General features: G+C 41.1%; 1 protein-coding gene across 2 annotated transcripts in view; it reads right to left on the bottom strand.

Annotated features, from left to right (window-relative positions):
• Positions 1-20,200, bottom strand: part of SPPL2A (signal peptide peptidase like 2A) — a 51,934-nt gene extending 31,734 nt beyond the window's left edge. The window contains exons 1-5 of one of the 2 annotated variants that reach the window (XM_059372818.1): positions 19,719-20,200; positions 3,337-3,456; positions 2,840-3,022; positions 1,694-1,783; positions 1,101-1,234 (exon numbers count right to left, since the gene is read on the bottom strand). In XM_059372818.1, coding sequence (XP_059228801.1) covers positions 1,101-1,234; positions 1,694-1,783; positions 2,840-3,022; positions 3,337-3,456; positions 19,719-19,784 — 593 coding nt within the window. In that variant the 5' untranslated portion in view covers positions 19,785-20,200. The remainder of the gene's footprint in view (positions 1-1,100; positions 1,235-1,693; positions 1,784-2,839; positions 3,023-3,336; positions 3,457-19,718) is intronic. The other variant, XM_059372817.1, reaches the window with a different exon arrangement.
• Positions 20,201-23,267: the final 3,067 nt, after the last annotated feature.

A 23,267-nucleotide genomic window follows, 5' to 3' on the forward strand; every position in this document is an offset into this window, starting at 1 on the left:
GTAACAATATGGATGGATCCTAGAGAGTATAATGTTTAATGAAATAAGTCAGAAAAAGACAGATACCATATAATTACAATCATACATAAAATTTTAAGAAACAAATGAACAAAGTAAAAAAAAAAAAAAAACAGGCTTGTAAATACTGTGGCAAACTGGTAACAAAGTAAAAAAAAGAAAAATAAAAAACAAACAGGCTTGTAAATACTGTGGCAAACTGGTGGTTGCCAGAGGGGAGGAAGGCATAGGGATGGGCAAAACAGATAATGGGGATTAAGAGTATATTTATCTTTTTTTTTAAATATTTTATTTATTTATTTGACAGACAGAGATCACAAGTATGCAGAGAGGCAGGCAGAGAAAGAGGAGGAAACAGGCTTCCTGCTCAGTGGAGAGCCCGATGCGGGGGGCTCGATCCCAGGACCCTGAGATCATGACCTGAGCCGAAGACAGAGGCTTTAACCCACTGAGCCACCCAGGCACCCCAAGAGTACATTCATCTTGATGAGCACTAAGTAATGCACTGAATTGTATTATACACCTAAAACCAATATGTGGTATATATATACACACACACACACACACACACACACACACACATATTACACAATATGTTAACTATGCTGGAATTAAAGTAAAAAATTTTAAATTCCGTATTCCTGTAGGTAAAGAACTCCTTCTCTTCCAACTTGGCTATGAAGGTAACAAATTCTCTGTTTTTGTCCATCATCATGTTTTATAAGTAAAAAAGCTTGTATGTACTCCTCTCCCATCTCCAGTTTTCTAAAGGAGGAGCTTGCCCTGACATGTATACGAAGCTTCCCTGGCTAACTCAAAGTGTGGTCTGTGGGCCAGCAAAAACACTTGGGAGCTTCTTTAAAATATGGAATCTTAGCCCCCAGCAGGAGAGCTAGCAGAAGCTAACTCGTCTCAGCGAGAAGTTAAATGACCTACAGGAGGACAAACCTGCAATCTGATCGTAACAGCACTATATTCTGAGGTCAGGTATATTTTAATTATTGTTACATGATTAAACTGAGTACCAGACAATAATTTTTTAGCCACTTATCACAGAAACACTGAAGTTTAATTAAACTTACAATTCAATTAGTCCGCTCCAGTATCCTCCCAATGCCACAGTGAACACAGCAATTACAAAAATAACCACCATAGTATAGTCAAAGTTAGGCCATGATGGAGAATACATTTTTACAGTAATGTTATCTCCAAGAGTCTGAAAGACAAAATAAAAATAAAACCAGAATTAGTTTTCTTTCTCTTCCAGTGTATGGCAGCAATATTACAATTTCACTCTGAAAGGGATAAGACAGAATCAAGAACACTAGAATCCTTTTTGACTACATGATATATTCTCTTGTCAGAATTACGAGACTATGCTTTCGTTTATTAAATCCTCTAAGTTTGGTGTTTCACCTAGTCATATCCTGTACAGAGATTTAAGGATAAGATAAATGAAGATAAAGAAGTCAAAACAAATAAATATCCTTTCTAAAGTCAGGGCTCAGAAACACCCTGTGCTGAGAGGTGAACGCTTCTCAAACAAAGACTTGATAGGCCTTTATAGCTTCTTGTTAGCAAATGGAGCATATATAATTTAAATTAAATACCAGTGGTTAAAAGTAAAGAATTGTACTATGAATAAACTTTGTCTAGTATGTAATTACTAATTTACCTGCTTCATATCTATAAAGTCTTTGCAGCTTATAAATGCAATCAGTATTTTCACATCATGAAATTCAGATTTGTTCCCTGAGGGAGGAAACTAAAAGAAAAAAAAAACACATTATGAAAACTTATGAGCTACTAATATATTTATAATAAAATACAAATTATTCCTTTAAATATAAGTATTGTATCTTGGGACGCCTGGGTGGCTCAGTGGGTTAAAGCCTCTGCCTTCAGCTCAGGTCATGATCCCAGGGTCCTGGGATCGAGTCCCACATCAGGCTCTCTGCTCAGTGGGGAGCCTGCTTCCCTCTCTCTCTCTGCTGGCCTCTCTGCCTGTCAAATAAATAAATGAAATCTTAAATAAATAAATAAATATAAGTATTGTATCTTTTTTAAAATTCCAAAACAAAGTTTCCTATCTTCTGCCTTGATATTATATAGTAAGAGTTCTCAAATGGGAATCCTTTTAGCATAAACTTAAACTGATTTATATACTGGTATATCAAACGTGTTTGTGCGTGATTACACTGAGGTTTAATTAAACTTGCACACACTTATTCCTAAGAAAGTCTTGTCCATTTTAGGAACAGAAAAGACATTACAAAGTTTTCCAACTAAATGCCTATCAAAGCCAGAATGTTTATTTTATTATTTTTAAATTTCTATCACAATTATTTTTTTTTAATTTTTTATTTTTTATAAACATATATTTTTATCCCTAGGGGTACAGGTCTGTGAATCACCAGGTTTACACACTTCACAGCACTCACCAAAGCACATACCCTCCCCAATGTCCATAATCCCACCCCCTTCTCCCAAACCCCCTCCCCCCAGCAACCCTCAGTTTGTTTTGTGAGATTAAAAGTCACTTATGGTTTGTCTCCCTCCCAATCCTTTTTAAGTGGTCTCCACACCCAGCACGGAGCCAACACGCAGCTTGAACTCACAACCCTGAGATCAACACCTGAGCTGAGATCTAGAGTCAGATGCTTAACTGACTGAGCCACCCCAGACTGTTTATTTTAAAAGAATCCTACCATCAGATTATTCAAAACTCAGCCCCTAAACTACACACCAAAAAGGCAGTACAATATTTATGAAATTTGATACTTTTCATGAGCTCAAAAGTTAGTAAAGTTTTAAAACTTACTAGGACACTGTTATTGGCAACCAACAATGCTTCAGCACCTCCTGTTTGTGCAATTCTGGCTTTTTCAAGAATATGGCAGGTTCCCCACTGTACTACAACTGCTTTGCTCTTTATTCCATCAGGTGGAATATCAGAAAGGTTGCATAGTGGTGTGGTAGTCAGATTCATCAAACTGATGGAAGTCTGGGAAGAAGAAATGTCTTTAACATAAAAAACATATTTCACAAAAATGCATTCAGTGACAAAGTATCAATATTGGTTTAATACTAGGTTCTTTTAAATTATAAGTACTTTATGACAACCAGGCTTTGAGGTATTTTAAAATTCCCTAATTTGTTTTTCCCACAGAAAGAAAAATACTTAAGCCAAAACAATAAAAGTTACTGTTTATTGATCATTTTATATTACAACTAGTTCACACACTAAAACATAATCACTCATTCTCACCTTTCAATAATTTTATGTTTACAAATAAATAATAACTGTGATTTACTTACTGCATTTTCTAGGGTATTTGGAAGAGCCGTCCAATGAGGGTTATATAGCATGCAGTAGTCCTTAGATGGTAAAGGTCTGCCATTTCCAGACGCATGCAGGATTGCTTCCTGAGCAGCTGTCTAGGACACGAACAATAATTTTCACACTGGTAATAATTCGCTTTGTCAATAACTAAGGATTTTAATAATGCTATTTATATATAGGTTTGACCACACTTCCTTAAGAGGGAAGGTCTTCCAATGAATTTATTTCTTCTTGTTTGAGGAAATACTGAAATCATATACTTTCACCCAGAACACATTCTTTTATGTGTTAAGTATTATCAACACATGTGTTAAGTAACACATGTGTTAAGTATTTTATGTGTTAAGTATTATTTTATGTGTTGTTAAGTGACTTATGTATTAAGTCACTTTCTTTTGTTTTTTTTTAAAGATTTTATTTATTTATTTGATAGAGAGAGATCACAAGTAGGTAGAGAGGCAGGCAGAGAGAGAGAGAGAGAGAGAGGAGGAAACAGGCTCCCTGCTGAGCAGAGAGCCCGATGCGGGACTCGATCCCAGGACCCTGAGATCATGACCTGAGCCGAAGGCAGCGGCTTAACCCACTGAGCCACCCAGGCGCCCCTTAAGTCACTTTCTTATGGGGACACAATTATGGTCCTTGTTAAAAGGGCCAAATCCCACAAGGATTGCTGCTATGCGATAACTTCAATGTTCTCTTCACACCCTGAAACTTTCCTTCCAATCTCTTATGAGTTATTACTTCATTGTTTACATAGCATAAAAGAAAATGCACTTGAAATCCCTCAATTTGCCTTGCATGTCCACTCTCACCATTGTTACTTAAAATAGCACTGGAAGTCCTAGCCTCAGTAATCAGACAACAAAAAAGAAATAAAAGGTATCCAAATCAGCAGAGAAGTCAAATCTCCACTATTCCCAGACAACATGATACTCTATGTAGAAAACCCAAAAGACTCCACCAAAAAGTTGCCAGAACAATAAAGTCACAGGATACAAAATTAATGTGCAGAAATCCGTTGTCTTTTTTTTTTTTTTTTTAAGATTTTATTTAGAGACAGAGCACAAGCAGGGGGAGCAGCAGGCAGATGGAGATGGAGAGAGAGAAGCAGGCTCTCTGGTGAGCAAGGAGTTGGATGCAGGACTCCATTCAAGGACACTGGGATCATGACCTAAGCCAAAGGCAGATGCCTAACCAACTGAGCCACCCAGGTGCCCCATCTGTTGTCTTTCTATATACCAGTCATAAAGGAGCAGAAAGAGAAATCAAGGAATTGATCCAACTTAAAACTGCACCAAAATTCACAAGGTACCTAGGAATAAACCTAACCAAAGAAGTGAAAAAACTACATTCTGCAAACTATAAAACACGAATGAAAAAAATTGAAGAGGACACAAGGATATGGAAAAACATTCCATGCTCATGGGTTGGAAGAACAAATATTGTTACAATGTCCACAGCATCCAAAGCAATCTACAGAATCAGCAGTAATCCCCATCAAAATACACCATTTTTCACAGAGCTAGAACAAACAATCCTAAAATTTGTATGGAACCACAAAAGATCCTGAATAGCCAAAGCAATCTTGAAAAAGAAAAGCAAAGCTGAATGCATTACAATTCTGGATTTTAAGCTCTATTACAAATCTACAGTCATCAATACAGTATGGTACTGGCTCCAAAATACACACACAGATCATGGAACAAAACAGAAAACCCAGAAATGGGCCCCCAGCTATATGTTCAACTAATCTTCAACAAAGCATGGAAGACGGGCACCTAGGTAGCTCAGTGGGTTAACCATCTGCCTTTGGCTCAGGTCATGACCTCAGGGTCTTAGAATGAGACCCATGTTGCATAGAGCTCTCTGCTCAGCAGGGAGTCTGCTTCTTCCTCTTTCTCTGCCTCTCCTCCTACTTGTGCTGTCTCTCAAAAATATAAATAAAATCTTCAAAAAACAAAAACAAAAACAGGAAAGAATATCCAATGGAAAAAAGTCTCTTCAACATATGATATTTGGAAAACTGGACAGCAACATGCAAAAGAATCAAACTGGACTACTTTCTTAAACCATACACAAAAATAAATTAAAAATTGATGAAAGACCTAAATGTGACACAAGAAACCCATCAAAATCCTTGAGGAGAACACAAGCAGCAACTTCTTTGACACTGGCTATAGCAACTTCTTACTAGATGTAGCTCCAGAGGCAAGGGAAACAGAACCAAAAATGAACTATGACTTCATCAATAGGTGCCTAGATGGTCAGTCAGTAGAGAATACAACTTTTGATCTCACGATTGTGAGTTTGAGCCCCACTGTGGATGTAGAGATTAGTTAAAAATAAAATCTTTTAAAAAAGGACTTCATCAAGATAAAAAGTTTTGGCACATTAAAGGAAAAACAAAACAAAAAGGCACCTTACTGAATGGGAGAAGGTATTTGCAAATAACATATCTGATAAAGGGTACCTAAAACCTATTAGAACTTATCAAACTCAACACCCCCCAAAAACAAATAATCCAATTAGGAAATGAGCAGAAGACACGAATAGACATTTTTCCAAAAAAGACATCCAGGTGGCTAACAGACACATGCAAAGATGCTCACCATCTCTCACCATCAGGGAAATAAAAATCAAAACTACAATGAGGTATCATCTCATGCCAGTAGGAATGGCTAAAATAAAAAACACAGGAAATAAAAGATGTTGACGTGCATGTGGAAAAATGGGAACCCTCTTACACTGTTGGTGGGAATGCACACTAGTGTAGCCACTCTGGAAAACAGTATGGGGATTCCTCAAAAAGTTAAAAATAGAGCTACCCTACAACCCAACAACTGCACTACTAGGTATTTACCCAAAGGACAAGAGAATACTGATTCAAAAGGGCACAGGCACCCCAATGTCTACAGCAGCATTATCAACAACAGCGAAATTATACAAAGAGCCCTAATGTCCATCAACTGATGAATGGATAAAGAAGATGTGGCACATATACAATGGAATATTACTCAGCCATCAGAAAGGATGAAATCTTGCCATTTCACTGATGTAGATGGAGCTAGACTGTATTATGCAAAGCAAAATAAGTCAATCAGAAAAAGACAAATACTAAATAATTTCACTCATATGTAAAAAAAAAAAAAAACTCTTAAATACAGAGAACAAACTGGCGATTGCCAGGGGTAGGAGGATGGGTGAAATAAAGGGTACGAGTAAGAGTACACTTATCTTGCTGAGCACTGAGCAATGTACAGAAATGCTGAATAATTATATTATATATCTGAAACTAATACAACATTGTATGTTAATGACACTTCAATTAAAAAAATAAATGGGGCGCCTGGGTGGCTCAGCAGGTTAAATCTCTGCCTTCAGCTCAGGTCATGATCTCAGGGTCCCGGGATTAAACCCCCCATCGGGCTCTCTGCTCAGCTTTATGAATCTACTTTATGAAGTAGATTTTCCTCCCCCTGCCTGCCTCTCTGCCTACTTGTGATCTCCCTCTGTCAAATAAATAAATACAAATATATATAAAAAAAGAAATGCACAAAGAAAACTGTGTAAGGATATTCACAATATCATGTTACAGGAAAAAAAAAGTCAACAACTTTCACTAATAAGGAGCCCATTCCATTATGATATGCACAGTACAAAGCCATTAAAAAGAAAGAACTAGGGGTGCCTGGGTGGCTCAGTTGTTAAGCGTCTGCCTTCTGCTCAGGTCATGATCCCAGGGTCTTGGGATCGAGTCCTGCATCAGGCTCCCTGCTCGGCAGGAAGCCCACTTCCTCCTCTCCCACCCACCCTGCTTGTGTTCCCTCTCTGTGTCTCTGGCTGTCAAATAAATAAATAAAATCTTTAAAAAAAAAAAAAAAGGAAAGAACAAGATCCCGGAAGAGGTGTACACAGTGAGAAAAGCATGTTCCAGATAGATACTTACAGCATGATCCTATTTTTTAAGTAAGCTCTATGCCCAATGTGGGGCCTGAACTCACCAGCCAGAGATCAAGAGTCACACGCTCCACTGACTCAGTCGGCACCCCAATGTAACTAATTTTTATTAAAAAAAAAAAAAACAAAGAAAAGAAAAGTGACCTCCCACCCCAAGTTCCCTATATGTATCTGTACATTTATGTGAGCTTGAAGATGTGGAGCGAGACACACATCAGGCTATTTAAAAAAAGAGAGAGAGGGCGCCTGGGTGGCTCAGTGGGTTAAGCCGCTGCCTTCGGCTCATGTCATGATCTCAGGTTCCTGGGATCGAGTCCCGCATCGGGCTCTCTGCTCAGCGGGGAGCCTGCTTCCTCCTCTCTCTCTCTGCCTGCCTCTCTGCCTACTTGTAATCTCTCTCTGTCAAATAAATAAATAAAATCTTAAAAAAAAAAAAAAAAGAGAGAGAGAAAAAGGCAAGGGAAACAGTGTGAAAAGACTGGAGAAACTAAAAAGGAAAAACATTCAAAAACAGAAAAGTATAAAGCCCCTCTCCTCTTATCCTGGCTCTCAGTCACATATTTACACAGGAATTTCTTTCATGTTTCCAGACGCTATCCATATACATTTAATATAAATGAATATATATATGAATACATGGATACATATCTCAAATATGTATAGTTTTATACATGAGGTCAAACTATACAGCTCTTTGGCTTTTCTATATATTCCTAAATTTATGAAGTAGATTCCATATTGACACATACACACTACCTTCTTCTATACAATATATAACATTCAGCGTTACTTTTATAATTACTAAAACTAAGAGATTTTTAAAAAGCTGAAATGTTCAAGGAAGTACAAAGATACTCAAAAAGGAAACATTTATTGCTAAAAAGGGAATATAATCATCCCTACAATTGAAGAAAATTCAACACTGATAAAAGCAAAACTCACTGATATTGGAATTACGAAGGCAAAACAAAAATTTCAGTGGAAGATTAGTATTACAAAAGTAGAACCAAACACAACTGTAGAATAATTAGTATTCGATGTGAAACAACCCGCAAATTTCATTAGCAAACTACCATGCTTAAACAACTTCAGCATTTCCGCTACATTTTTTGAAACATTTTGAAAATTTTATTTGTTTAGTTGACAGAGAGAGAGAGCAAGCACAAGCCGGGAGAGCTGGAGACAGAGGGAGAGAGAGAAGCAGGCTCCCTGCTGAACAGGGAGCCCGATGCGGGGCTTGATCCCAGCACCCTGGGATCATGACTGGAGCAGAAGGCAGACACTCATCTGACTGAGCCAGCCAGGCAAACCTCCACTATATTTTTAAAAATATCTTAGTAAATTTCTTACAGAGATTGTATAGCTTCAAAAATTTAGTTTATTAACAATAGATATAATGAGCTTTCGAATTAAGAGCCCTGGGACAGAATGGTTTCACCATTTACGCCCGTGTTCCAAGTTACTTGACCTGTTCTAAGCTTCAACATCCTCAGCTTGGACACAGTTGTCATGAAGACTGAGGTAACGCAAATATTTGCACATATTAAGCTCTTAGTAAATAGTAACTATTATTATTAATTATAAATAAGACATCTAGCAACCTGCCAAGCCCTTGTATTATGCACAAAAAATATGAGATGATTAATGGTTGTTTAGGGCTTGGTGGGATATGTGAATACGAGGTGATAGCTAAAGAATGTGGATTTCTTTACCCATGTATCCCCTGATACACACATGCACAGCCTCCCCCATTATCAACATCTGCACCAGAGGGGTATATCTGTTACAAGCAGCAAACTTACATTGGTCATTACCACCCACAGCCCATAGTTGACATTTAGGATTCACTCTTGGGTGTTGTACATTCCATACATTTTGACATGTACCCACCATCACAGTAACCTGCAGAGTAAGGAATAGTTTCACTGCTGTAAACAACCTCTGTGTTCCACCTATTTGCTTCTTTTTGGGGTGATGTAAATGTTTAAAAATGGACTGTGTTAACAGTTGCACAGATCTGTGAATATACTAAAAGCCACTGCATTGCACATTTCAAATAGGTAAACTACATACTATGTGAATTACATCTCAATAAACCCGACTTCCTCCAGAGAAACACTACATTAGAAATTACAGTTTTACTATGAAGATTAAAAACCAATATGAAATAATCAGAAACAGAATGTGATTAAAGTCAGAGTCTCTAATAAAAACTGTGATAATTCTTATGGTGTTAGAAATGCAAATTCTTGGACCCTATTCCAGATCTACTGAATCAGAAATTGCCAGGCAGTTTATTTTTACAAGCCCTTCTGGAGATTCTGCTACGTGTGTTTCAGAAGCACAGCGACAGAAGCAGAGCATCTCAAGATTTATTGTGCATACAAATAATTTAGCAATCATATTAAAATGTAGATTTTGACTCAGTAGGTCTGGGTGGAGTATGAGATTCTGCATTTTTAACTAGATCCTAGGTGATGTTGATGCTGCTGGTCTAAGGTCCACACTTTGAGTAGCAAGGCCTTAAGAGAACAGAGTAGTGGAAAGCACATTACTGTGGGTCAATTAGTAGGGAAGCATAAAGAAAAAGGCTTGAAACTCAGCGACCCTTCAAGCATTACAAACACCAAATTCAGTGAGGCTTGTGGTCCACCCACATGCCAGCATTAGATCATTTGACAAAGATCCTATGATGGAAGCGCAGGATATCTTCCTTCACATCTTCCAAGTTAGAGACGTGCTGCACAACAACTGGATTTTCCTTTGTAATCAACTGTGGTCTGGTCTTCCATGACTTTATGCAACCTTTAAAAATTATGTTTACATTTTCAGTCAGTAATGGAAATATTCTCAAAGTAAAAAGCTTAGTATCAAGGGCTTAAACAGATTTAGAGATAATACTCTAGGCCCTTTATTTCATAGCTCTAACAGGTCCCAAACGACCAAAATGAAGTGGTCTCAGGGGCCAAGATTAGAACTGAGCTCTCCAAAACCTAGACCAGTAGTCTTTCAACTCTGCTACCATTTCAAGTTCCTTCCTGCAGTTTCATCCCCAAGCAAGTCCTAGTGCCCAACCAGCACCCTCCTGTTTTATATTATACTGGTCACATGGATCTCTACATTGGTTGTTCACTCCCTCATCTGTGATACTGGTGTAGATCTCCTACCCCAAATTCCTCTAATATCCGATTAGTTCCTCCCACATCTTTTCCTTATACTCTTCTAAATACTCCCAACTCTAGGTCTCTAGAGCTTCACACCATTTCTTTTCCTAGGACAATGCCTTACTGCTCCCCCACAACTTCCCTCTGCATACCAGGTCCTACAAATACTGACTGTGGTCAGGTTTTCTCCAGGATCATCAAATCATTGGTTTTATAGTGGTGCCTTCATATTCACAACTTACTTGATCCTCATAGACAAGATAACTTGACTAGCCCATGGTAGTAAAGTAGTACTTCCTTTTCTGCCCCAAATTTACCTCCTTAAAACTTCATGGGATGTCTGTTGCTCACAAACAGTTCCGAATTTACTTTATCTAGATCACTTGACTTCAGTCATATTCCCTATCATCTTCTTTTCAAACCAAAAATATTGGTGTCTAAATCTATCTTAATGTTACAGTGACCTATGCCTTTGCTTATTTTTCTCAACAGCTTTCGGTATGACAGGTGTCAAATGATTACCAAAAGCCTAAAAAGGAACACCTGCAATGACGTCTACTACACTCCCTTGCCTGCACACGTACTAGCTCCCCATCTTCTCAGACCAGTCGGACTGTAAACTAAAGGGACATGTACAAAAGGAGCTTGACCATGTCCATATACTTATGGGGAGTAAGCCTTGCACTGACCTTCATGTCCTGCTCGTCTTCCTGGGCATGTGAATTACGGGCCTCTGTTCCAGCAGCCTCCTGATGCTGACTTACCAGCCCAATGTTAACCAAGTGAGAACAGGCCTGCTCTACTCCTGCCCAAGCTAATAGCACAGTTCAAGGATTCTTCTTTGAATCCTTCGTTCACAGGTTTATTTTGCCTTCTACCCTTCTTTCTTTTTCAAACAGTATCTTCTAGCAGATCTCTTTCCCAGATTGAAGTCTTCACATATTTCTTTCAAAAAGAACAAATCTCTACTAAAAATGTATCTACTGTGCTCCCTCCTATCCTGTATACATGTGACCCTCTGGGTCTGCCAGAACTCTGTATCTTGGCCCATTTTCACCTGATGAAGTGAAGCACTGAGTAACACAATGTTAACCTCTTCCCATGTGTACATTTAATTCCCTTTAAAAGCCTCAACAGATTTGTTAAGCATGGTTCTTCCTTCTTCCTAGAGATTATGCTCAATGCTCTGTACAGAAATTTCTTAGCTGTTATTATAGATCAGTGCCTCTTGAACATTAATGTTTTTGTTAAATGCAGATTCTGATCCAGCAGCTCTTGGGTGGAGCTTATGATCATGCATTTTGAAAAAGCCTCCAGGTGAGGCTCTGGTTATACGGAGTACATGGTTATGCACTGCATCATGAATAGTGGTGAAACTAACAAGTCTTCTAGATATTATTGGGGTCCTCCCGGGAATTTTCTCAAGATGTGAGTCATACTGTATCTGCAGTCTTCTGCTGGTATAACCAATAGTCATATTTTTGGCCAGGAGTTCTACTCACCCATGAGTTCCTTCAAAGCTCTTCAGTATATGCATCCCTGGGTCCCAGCTTCCCCCAACCCCTTCACAGTCTATCAATCAAACCAGATTCAAGTTATTTGTATTGCTATCCATTAGACATACATCACCCTTTAGTTTCAAGGGGCAATGTACAAATGTGTCTATAATTCTCTCTCCAATTAACCCCCCAGCAATCTTTCCTCATGAAAACTACAGATTAAATTATTTCTTCATGTTTAGACACCAAATACAAGAACTGGAGCTTAGGGATAAATTTTGTTAATAAACAGAATTTATCTATAATGAAAACCAGCAATTAAAAAGATGCTATATTCCAGGGGTGCCTGGGTGGCTCAGTGGGTTAAAGCTTCTGCCTTCGGCTCAGGTCATGATCCCAGGCTCCTGGGATTGAGCCCCACATCAGGCTCTCTACTTGGCAGGGAGCTTGCCTCCCCCCTGCTTTGCCTGCCTCCCTGCCTACTTGTGATTTCTGTCAAATAAATAAAAATTTTAAAAAAATTTTTAAAAAGATGCTACATTCAAAATAAATAAATAAATAAAGGCGCTATATTCCTAAACCAGAAGATTAAAAAAGTTGCAATGTAATCATGAATGCTAAATGCAACAGGAGCAATAGTCACCTATCCCATTACCCTTATAACCTAGCAATGTAGGAGGCATCCCTTTCTTTATAGACGTCTTTCCCTTTACACAGCTAGAGTTAATAGCAATATAGTAAGAGCAGGAGGGGGCCTCTATAGGAAAGACAAGAGCTGAGGTTGTGTATCCTGAAGGACACACTCCAAAGTTAGGCTTAAGTAACTTTCTTTCTTTCTTTTTTTTTTTTAAAGATTTTATTTATTTATTTGACAGAGAGAACGTGAGAGAGGAACACAAGCAGGGAGAGAGGGAAAGGGAGAAGCAGGCTCCCCACTGAGCAGGGAGTCCAATGTGGGACTCGATCCCAGGCCAGGACCCTGGGATCATGACCTGAGCTGCAGGCAGACGCTTAATGACTGAGCCACCCAGGTGCCCCCTAAGTAACTTTCTGATCATTCATTATTATGTATTTTCTATGTCTATTTCCTAATACATTATATAATCAACAACCTGCATTATTTCTACTCCTACCTCCAGGATTCAAGGTTGATGAAAATGATGCACTCAAAGTGACTAGACCCAGACCCATTAAGATTAAGTGTAATCTTAACCACTTATTAGTGGCTCAGCGGGTGCTAAGGCATTGAACAGCTATTTACAGGGAATCAGGAGTCTGTAGGCCATGGGAAAAGCCGAGCCAGCATCATCCTTGCACTCAGAAAATCTGGGGATTGTAACATACAGGCAAAGAGGTATTACGGTGTGGGGAGAAGACAGTCATTTATTCAGTATTCTGCAGTCTATGAGATGCTAGGGGAGACAGCAGAGAATGAGTCTGGTAAAGTTTCCCCTTCAAGGGGCTCCTATTTTACTAGTTACTTAGATCTATCCTTCTTCTTGGTTTTCTCTAAGCAATCTTACTACTTTATGATACATCTCAACTGTTACAGAATTTGTGATTTATACCAGAATTCACAAATTCAAATGACTACAAGGCCAGGCAACATAAATGCATAAAAAGTTGATTTAAGATTATAGTGCATAGTGATGTTTTGCAAATTCTGACCTAAAAACAATATAATTTTTAACAGAATCTTAGTGTTTTGGAGTAAGGATCTGTATCTGGAGACTTTATGGTCTTGAGTTTTGTAAACAGACCCAATTTCAGGTGATTTTTAGCCAAAGTTATCAAATATATAATATACATAACTTCTATCTTTAAACCCTTTCGTACAAATAAATTCACAAGTTTACCCAGTTAGTCTTCCTTTTTTTTTTTTTCCTAAGATTTTATTTATTTTTTTGAGAGAGAGAGAGAAAGATCACAAGTTGGCAGAGCAGCAGGCGGGGGGCGGGGGGAGCAGGCTCCCTGCTAAGCAGACAGCCTGATACGGGCTCTATCAAGCTAGGATCCTGAGCTCGATCCTAGTACCCTGAGATCATGACCTGAGCTGAGGGCAGAGGATTAACACACTGAGCCACCTAGGCGCCCCTTCAATTAGTCTTCTGACGTATTTTTGATGCACAAGAAAACATTATTGCACAACTTAGTGGAAAAATATCAAGGAAGGTTTAGAAACCCTGGGTTCTAGTCCTCTTTTTCATGCCTTTCCGTATGATCTAAGGCAAGTCATAAATCTTCCTGAACCTTTTCAAGATGATTTTGAGAGGAGATGTAGGTTACATTTTGGTAAAGAGATAGCACAGCCATCAGTGACTGATAAAGCAGACAATGGGATGCAGAATCCTCAGAGGCAAGCTAGAGGAGAGAAGGTTAAAAAAAATTTTGTGAAGAATCTAAGAGTTAAGGAAGGAATGTAACAGAACCAGTATGTTTAATGCCGTGATGTTGTAACAAAATACCACAGACTGGGTGGCTTAAACAAAAGAAATTTATTTTCTCATAGTCTGGAACCTAGAAGTTCAAGATCAAGGTGCAAACATACTTGTCCTTAATTGATTTCTGATAAGGGATCTTTTCTTAGCTTGTAGATGGCTGCTTTCTTCACATGGTTGGGAAAGAGAACAAGGCAACAATCCCATCATAAGGGTCCTGCGCTGACGACCTCATCTAAACCTAATTATCTCCCAAAGGCCAGTCTCCAAATACCGTCACACTGCAGGTTAGGGCTTCAACCTGAGTTTGAGAGCAATTCAGTCCATAGCATTTGGCCCTTGGGCCCCCAAATTCATTTTCTTCTCACACATAAAATACACTCATTTCATCCCAACAGTGCCCAAAGGCTTATTAACTCATTCCAGGATTAGGTCTAAAGTCCAAAGTTTCATCTAATATCATCTAAGTCAAATATGGGTAAAACTCAAGATACAGTTCATTCTGAGGCAAAATTCCTCTCCAGCTATGAACCTGCAGAACCAGATAAGTTATACGCTTCCAAAATATAACGGTAGGACAGACACAGGGTAGACATTTGCATTCCAAAAGGGAGGGGTGCCAGGGTGACTCAATCATCAGACTCTTGATATCTACTCTGGTCATGATTTCAGGCTCCTGAGACTGAAGACTAAGCTGAGTTGGGCTCTGTGCTGGGCATGGAACCTGCTTAAGATTCTCTCTCTCTCTCTGCCCCTGTCTTCTGTCCCCTGTCCCCCACAGTTCCTCTCTCTTGGGGGAAAAAAAAAAAAGCGTGTGTATGTGTGGGAAATCAGAAGGAAGAATGTGGTGACAGGACCCAAGCAAGTGTAAAACCTAGCAAAATAAATTCCATTAGATCTTAAGGATCAAGAATAATCCTTTTTGGGGGTGCCTGGGTGGCTCAGTGGGTTAAGCCGCTGCCTTTGGCTCAGGTCATGATCTCAGAGTCCTGGGATCGAGTCCCGCATCGGGCTCTCTGCTCAGCGGGGAGCCTGCTTCCTCCTCTCTCTCTCTGCCTGCCTCTCTGCCTACTTGTGATCTCTCTCTGTCAAATAAATAAATAAAATCTTTAAAAAAAAAAAAAAAGAATAATCCTTTTTGGTTCAACGTCCCCCCTTCCAGGCATACTGGTAGTCAAACCCACCGAGTCCCCCAAGGCTCCAAGCAGAGGCCATATGACCTGCTGAAACTGAGGCAGTGGCCTGATCTCTGATTTTGCCTTTGGGTTCATTTCTACTCTGTCCTGAAGAATAATCCACGCGTCCAGAGCCACAGAGCTGCACCATCCCACCTGTCAAATCCAAGAAGTCCAACAGCCTTTCTTCATTTACACTTTACTATATATGCAGTCAGGAGGAATCACACTGCTCCATCAACATTCTGCTTAGAAATCACCTCAGCTAAGTATCTAATTGCACTGCTCACAATTCTTCCTTCTACACAATACTACAATACATCACAGTCCAGCCAAGTTCTTTGCCATTTTAGAATAAGGACTGCGCTTCCTTCACTTTCTAATGACATGTTCTGCATTTCTGGGACTTCACCAGAACTGTCCTTAATGTCCGTATTTCTGGCATGCACCTCAAACCTCTTCTGGCCTCTACCCAGTTACAAAGCCGCTACCACATGCTTAGGTATTCACTGTTGCAGCACTGCACTCCTGCCCAAATCTGCCTTAGTCAGTTCTGCCACAACAGAATACCAAATGGTGGGTAGCTTAAACAGAAATTTATTTTCTCACAGTTCTCGAAACTAGAAGTCTAAGATAAAGGTGCCAGCATGGTTGGTTTCTGGTAAGGGTTTTTTCTTTTTGGCTTGTGGATGGACACTTTCTCACTGGGTCATCACATGGTATGTGTGGGGGGGATGGGTATTAGGGAAGAGAGAACAAGCTCTTTGGTGTCTTTTCTTACAAGGCATCAATCCATCACAAGGGATCTATCCTCTGACCTCTCTAAACCTACCTACCTCGTAGAGGAACCCTTTCAAAATACAATCACACTGGGGGCCAGGGTTTCAACATATGAATTTTGGGGAGACACAACTCAATCTACAACACAGCAACTCAGCATGTCCCTGACAGCTCTGGTAGCAGAACATACATTTTTTCCCCAAGAGGATGAGAGAGGAGCACAGAAGAGAGGGAATTAGAGAAGATTCTCTGAGTTGGTATATTATACCAAAGGAATGCAGATTTCAGCAAGATATTTCTCTGCTGGGGATCCTGATTATCACTTCACTGTAATAAGTTCAAGATGTAACTATGTAACACATCAAATTCTTTGAAGTAATGAAAAAAAAATGAACAGAACTTTTGTAAAAACATTATGGGAAAGATTCAGGATTCTTCAGAGAACTTTGAAGCAATTTTAGAAAACAGACCCCAGCTAAACTTTACTCATTGTTTTTGAAACAGAACTCTGTGATTGGGTCCAAATACCACCATGAAATAAAGCCCTAACAGTCACAGCTAGGGATGGGGATTGGACTGGGGAAGGAAGACTGAAATGGAATCATGGCAACTATGTGCCACGCGCTCTTTTTTATTTCTAGACTTATATGTTTAATGGGTTTAGAAATCATCAAAACAGCCAGATGTGCTACAGCTTGAGTTTAACAGCTTGAGGTCAACTGGTGTGAAGAGGACAAGATGACGAGGGTACACTACATGATGCTGAAGGGCCTTTCCAATACTTAATCCTCTTCCTTTTCTAAAAGATGAGGCAGTGGTTTCTGGAGTGTGCTGCTTCTACATGAAGACAGTAGCCTTGTTCTTACATAACTAAAGGGAAAGAAAGCTGGTATCAGTGCCAGCTTCAAGAGCCCAGAAAGGAGAAATGAAATGATTAAACTGCCATCATTCATTCAGATGAACACAGAGAGGCCACCTAGAGCTATAAGATTAAGGAAGAGGAACAAGCAAGGGCTTCAGGGACAAAATGGTAAGAAGAAAAGAAAAAAAAAAGTCCAAAAGACTCCAGACAAAGGAAGTAGGTATCCAGTAAGTAGGCTGAAAGGAGAAATAATGCGCCTGCTGAGGAAAGGTACACCAGATTTGAGTTCCTCAGAAAAGGAAAGAGATCATTTCAGGAAGGGTCAAGAAGAAAAGAGACCCACTGAGAAACCAACAACAGAAAAATCTATAACAGTGGTTGGCCCTGAAAAAGATCTCTACAACTCAAAAAGATCTTGGCATTTTACTCATGCTCACTAAAACAGTGCCTGGCATATAATAGATGCACACTACATATTTGCAGAGGAAAAAACACCTTACTGAGTCCCACAACAGCCCTGAGAAGATCTTCCCTAGAATTAGCACAGTGAGATACAACAAAATATAAATGTGCGATATAAAAAGAATAAAATCTACACTGTGGAAGATATAGGCTAGCTATGATTTAGAACAGGGGTGACCTTTAGATTTGTGAAGCCCTTGAAATTACACTCTAATCACATTTTTTAGCAACAGGGTTCAATGCTTTTGATTATAATTTCATTGTGAGTTATCAGCAATTGATATATTATTAAATCAATTACTGTACTGGCAAAAGATTATTGGGAATATGATGAATAGGATATATAGAGAGATGTATCTATATATATTATCTAGGTTACAGTTTCATGTGTATTTACATACCACCTGAATTGTTATCCTTTAGACATATGGTACATGGTAAACTACACTTTAAAGATTAGACTAACACTGTGACTTTGTTGTTCTCTTTATATTGTACTTCCCCTTCATCCTACAAAAGCAATTTTTAGACACATTATCTCATTCATGTTCCTATTGTTGCCTAGGAAAGTTAGGAGTACACCAAAGGCATTTAACCATTTTAGATTTTGATTTTGGCTTCTTAATAAATGTCAGACACTTTTATATTAAATATACTCACTAACACTAAACCTTTAAATAGCAGAGAATGCAAAATATACTTTTTCAGAGAATTTACAAATTCTAATGGAAAGAACCAGACAGGAACACACCGTATCAATTCCGTGTAGATAGAGCTCACTTCCGTGTAGATAGAGCTCACAAGTTTCTGACCTCAAACTCCCTAATGAAATTTCCAAGAAATAAAAACTGAAACAGATCATTAGTGTCCTGGCTATTCGCTGAAGCTCCGGTTCCTTAATGTTTAACTTTTTTAAAAGATTTCATTTACTTGAGAGAGAGCGCGAGGGAGAGAAAGAGAGCGCACAAACTGGGGGACGGAGGGAGTAACAGGGGTCCCGCTGAACAGGGAGCCCATCCCAGAACGTTGGGATCAAGACCTGAAGGCAGGCGCTTAACCGACTTAGCCACCCAGGTGCCCTGTTGATGCTGAATTTTAAAACATTACTGCTTTTCCTAATTACGAACACACTTGTGAACACATTATTTGCTACTGTTACTTAACCGACTCCCCTCCTCATTAAACTAGGTGGAGAACTGAAAACCAGAGTATACAGTGTGATGCCTTTTAAAAAATTATTTTAGGGGCGCCTGGGTGGCTCAGTGGGTTAAGCCGCTGCCTTCGGCTCAGGTCATGATCTCAGGGTCCTGGGATCGAGTCCCGCATCGGGCTCTCTGCTCAGCGGGAAGCCTGCTCCCCCCCCCCTCTGCCTGCCTCTCTGTCTACTTGTGATCTCTCTCTGTCAAATAAATAAAATCTTAAAAAAAATTATTTTAAGTTATTACTATTATCAACCCCCCCCCCCCCGCCCACACACACACAATGAAATCGAATGAGCCCTAGGGGGAAGCAGGAACTACATTAGAAGAAGCAAACCAACCACACACACACACACACACACAACACCTGTATTCGAGCAATTAAACTAAAGCGCAGTCTTTGAACCGCTAAACACCCGGGGGGGCGCGTATAATTTTTTTCTTCTTCCGGACGGTGAAAGAGATCAAGATGTTTTAAGAAAGGGTTGACGGTAGAACTTAGGTCAATTTAGAACGCCGGAACCATGAAAAACTATGGTGAATGCTCAAGGTCAATGCAGCAAGAGGGGCTCGGTAGACAGCTTGCTCGGGGGTGGGTACTTCGAGGACTTCAAAGGCCGGGAATGGGGGTGGGGTGGAAGACTGGAAGGAAGAGGGCGAAGAAAGGGCGGCTGGAAGGAAATGGAGAAACGGGAAGGGGGCAGGCCGGTAGTGGGCTGGAAAAGGAGTCGCCGGGCGGGAGCCCGGGGGTGGGGAGGAGAAGGGGCAGGGAGCCCCGGCCCCGCCCCGGGGAGGCCCGAGCGCCCGGCCGTCCCCCTTACCAGCGGGAGCAGGAAGCCCCAGAGCAGGGCGGTCGCGGCCGTGGGCAGCGGCCGCTGCGGCCCCATCGGACTGCTGGGCGCTCAGCGGCGCGGCGCTTCCCGGCGGGCACAGGTTCCAGGTCCCGCCGCGGCACTGCCTCCGTGGCGGGTCGGACGGGCGCGGACGGCGCGGGGAGGCGCGGGCCGCCGCTGCTGTTGGGGCCGCCGCTGTAGCGCCGACTTCCTCTTCCGGCTCCGCCCAGAGGACGCGGAAACCCCCGCGCGGGGCACGTGGAGGCCAGGTCGGCGCGCGTCGCCAGTCGGGCGGGTGCTCGGTGCTGTGCGGTCCCGGCGCTGGCAGGCGGCGGGCTGTGGGTCTGGGTGTGCCTTGCTCTTTCCAGCTGCCTGACCCGAACTCTCCCTAGAGTCCGGACGGTGGGGGCGCCCCGCCCAGAGCAACTCTTTCAATACCCTCTTCCTCCTAGGAGTCCCCGAGCGCCTGCTCTGTACTGCAGTACCGGCCCGGGCGTGCGGGCGGAAAATCTGCGGGCACTGAGCCTTAATTCATCTGCCCACCGGCAGGTCCCGGTCACTCACACGGATATCCCAGATACGTCCATTGGGTCCCAAACTGCTGCCACCTCTGAATCCGGACGTTTCTCTCCTCCAGACTAATGTGTTTAAGACTCCGGGCGGCCCATTATCCACATACCAGTTCTGGATATAAATCAAATCATGTCACTCCCCATCACACGTAGCACAAAATCAAAACTCTACTCTGGCTGCGAAGTGTATACATAGGGTCCCAGTCTTCTTCTCTGACCCTGTCTTCACTATTTCCCACGCTTTTGTAACCCCCACGGGGCCACCTTTTGGTTCTTTTGTACTGGTTTTCTTTCTCAATACCGGTTCTTTGGCATTCCCTCATCAGCTTAAATGTCACTCCCCCAGAGGGAACTTCCAGACAAACCCATCTCAAGGAGCCATCCAGTCACTTTCTTTACCACGTGGCTTATTTACTCTGTAAAGCACTTTTCACTCTACTGTTCTCTTGCTTATTTATGTGTTCATTTATCTGTGATGTCTCCTCCCACTTAATAGCAAGGAGTGTCTTTGCTTTGTTCACTGCCATATCTCTCATATCTACAATACCTGGCGTAAATTAGGTCCTCAAATGTTTGTTGGATTGATATTTAATTCTAAACCCTGAATAGGATATATACCTGCCATCCCACAGCTGAGTTTAGCAAGGGACACAGATGTGTGAACAAACATAGTTCAGGATGAATGGCGACTCCTTCCTTTGCACAAGATGCCTGGGAGTATCAAAGGAACATATAAAAGGGGTGCCAAAAAAAATTCCAACCTAAGCTGAGTCTAGAAGGGTGAGTTAATTTTAGCCAGTTAGTGGGCAGGGGAAGGGGGGAGACTTCCAGGAAGAGTGAACCATTAGTGTCAAAGCCAAAGGTGACATTGGAGGAACTGCAAAACTTGGGCTTGGCTGAAGTTATGAGTGGTGAAAGATGAAGTGAGAGAAGAGGGCAGAGGCCAAATCACAAACAGATTAGGAGGTCCTGCTTAGAACTTTAGGCTTCATCCAATTGTTGGTGGAAAACCGATTAATAATTAGAGCAGTGACAATTTCTGGTTTAGAAAGCTCTCTTGGTGGCAGGCGGGGTGGCAGCTGGTTTGAAACAGGGCGAGAGTGGGAGCCAGCAAACCTGTTGGACAGCTGTGGTAACCTAACCTGGGCCAGGGATAGTGAGGGCCTGAACTGAGACAGTGATGGGAGAAATGGGGAGAAGGAGATGGACTTGAAAGATTTGTAGTAGAATTTGGTCACTGAGAGGACAAGGGAGATGAAGGAGAGAAGGAGAGGGATGATTGCTAGGATCCTGTCCTGGGCCGTTTATTGAGATGATCACCACAGGAGGTGGGGTTGGGTGGGCAGGCATGCAGAGGGAAATATTTTGGACATGTTTTGAAATTCTTGTAGGCATGCAGAGGGAAATATTTTGGACATGTTTTTTTGAAATTCTTGTAGGACATCCAAGTCAAATGTCTGCAGGTTGATAGCTAGGTAGGTTGGTCCTAAGGTTCGTGGCACAATCAGGCCAGAAAATAGGTCTCCTGCCTGTAGATCATAGACTCTTTTTCACACTTTCTGGCTGCTGAGGGCAAGCAAGTTTCCTCTTCAGTAAAATAGCTATGTTGGACTAGATGACTTCATCTCTAAATATTGCCTCTTGCCCATAGTGGCACTTTGCCTAGTGAATCTCCAGCGTGGCTCCTGAGGCTGTCTGAAGATCTCTGGTTTTCCTGTCTACATTTATGCCCACTTTTCCTTCTCAATTGGAGAAATTTTTTTGCTTGCAGCCAAAGAAACTATTATAGGCTGGTTCCTTGTACAATCTCTCTTTGCCCGCTTTATTTTTCTCAGCTGAAAGATATGGGCAGTAATACCTGTACTGTCTGCCTTGCATGATTTTGGCAAAAATTATCTGATTTGTAATGTGGGTAAAATTACTCTGAAAAATATTTTTTTTTAAGCAGCAGGAGGAGAAGGAGTGAAGGAGAAAGAAAAGACTGATAGAAGGCTGTGTTATTGCTATCATCTGAAGTATCAGCATTGTTTGTCATAATTCCCCTGACAGATGGTATCTCTTTGGTCAAAGTCCCTATTCAGGATGAGGTGAAGGAAACTGGGAGAGTTAATGGAAGATTAAAAGATTCTTGTGTAATGATTCGACTACTGGAAGGGCTATTAACAGTTATTTGGAGGACACCACTGTAACACATGAATTTCCCTGCAAGTACTAGGTATGATAAAGAATACCAGCACAAGTTTTAGCCAATATTTTTCTTCCACAAATAAACTATGTATAAAAATCCAATTACAGGGGTGCCTGGGTGGCTCAGTCGTTAACTATCTGCCTTTAGCTCAGGTCATGATCCCAGGGTCCTGGGATCAAGCCCTGCATAGGGCTCCCTGCCCAATGCGAGGCTGGATGCGAGGTTGGATGCGGGGCTGGATGTGGGGCTTGATCCCAGGATCCTGGGATCATGACCTGAGCCGAAGGCAGAGGCTTTAACCCATTGAGCCACCCAGGCGCCCCTCTTCTAAGTGTTTTATAGTTTGTGGTCTATGTTTTAAGTCTTTAGAGCATTTTGAGTTGATTTTTGTGCTTATCACTCTTTTAATGGGAATAATGATTATCACCTCAGTCTCAGGAATTATCTTGTCCATAGATTGAAAAGCTGCTTAGAGTTTCCTGGTATTGCTTTTCTGTAAAGACTACCTGGCTTTGGTTAAGTGTTTTCCTCCTCTAATAACCTGTTTATGAGGCATTTCTCCTTGAGAGAACATGTGACTTAAATGGTTCCTGGTTCACAAGAGGTGACAAGGACCAGAGAGGCAAGCCAACAGCTATGGTTTCATCACTAGATCTTCTCTTCACCTGTTCACATTTTTTATTTCTGTTATTGACAGAATCCCTTCCCATTGGAGTTATGTCAATTAGTCAAATATAGTTGCCATTTCCTACATAAGAGGCGACTTGAAATTTAACT

The sequence above is a fragment of the Mustela nigripes genome, chromosome 13, assembly GCF_022355385.1.
Source record: "Mustela nigripes isolate SB6536 chromosome 13, MUSNIG.SB6536, whole genome shotgun sequence".
In the NCBI taxonomy this organism is placed as follows: domain Eukaryota; kingdom Metazoa; phylum Chordata; class Mammalia; order Carnivora; family Mustelidae; genus Mustela; species Mustela nigripes.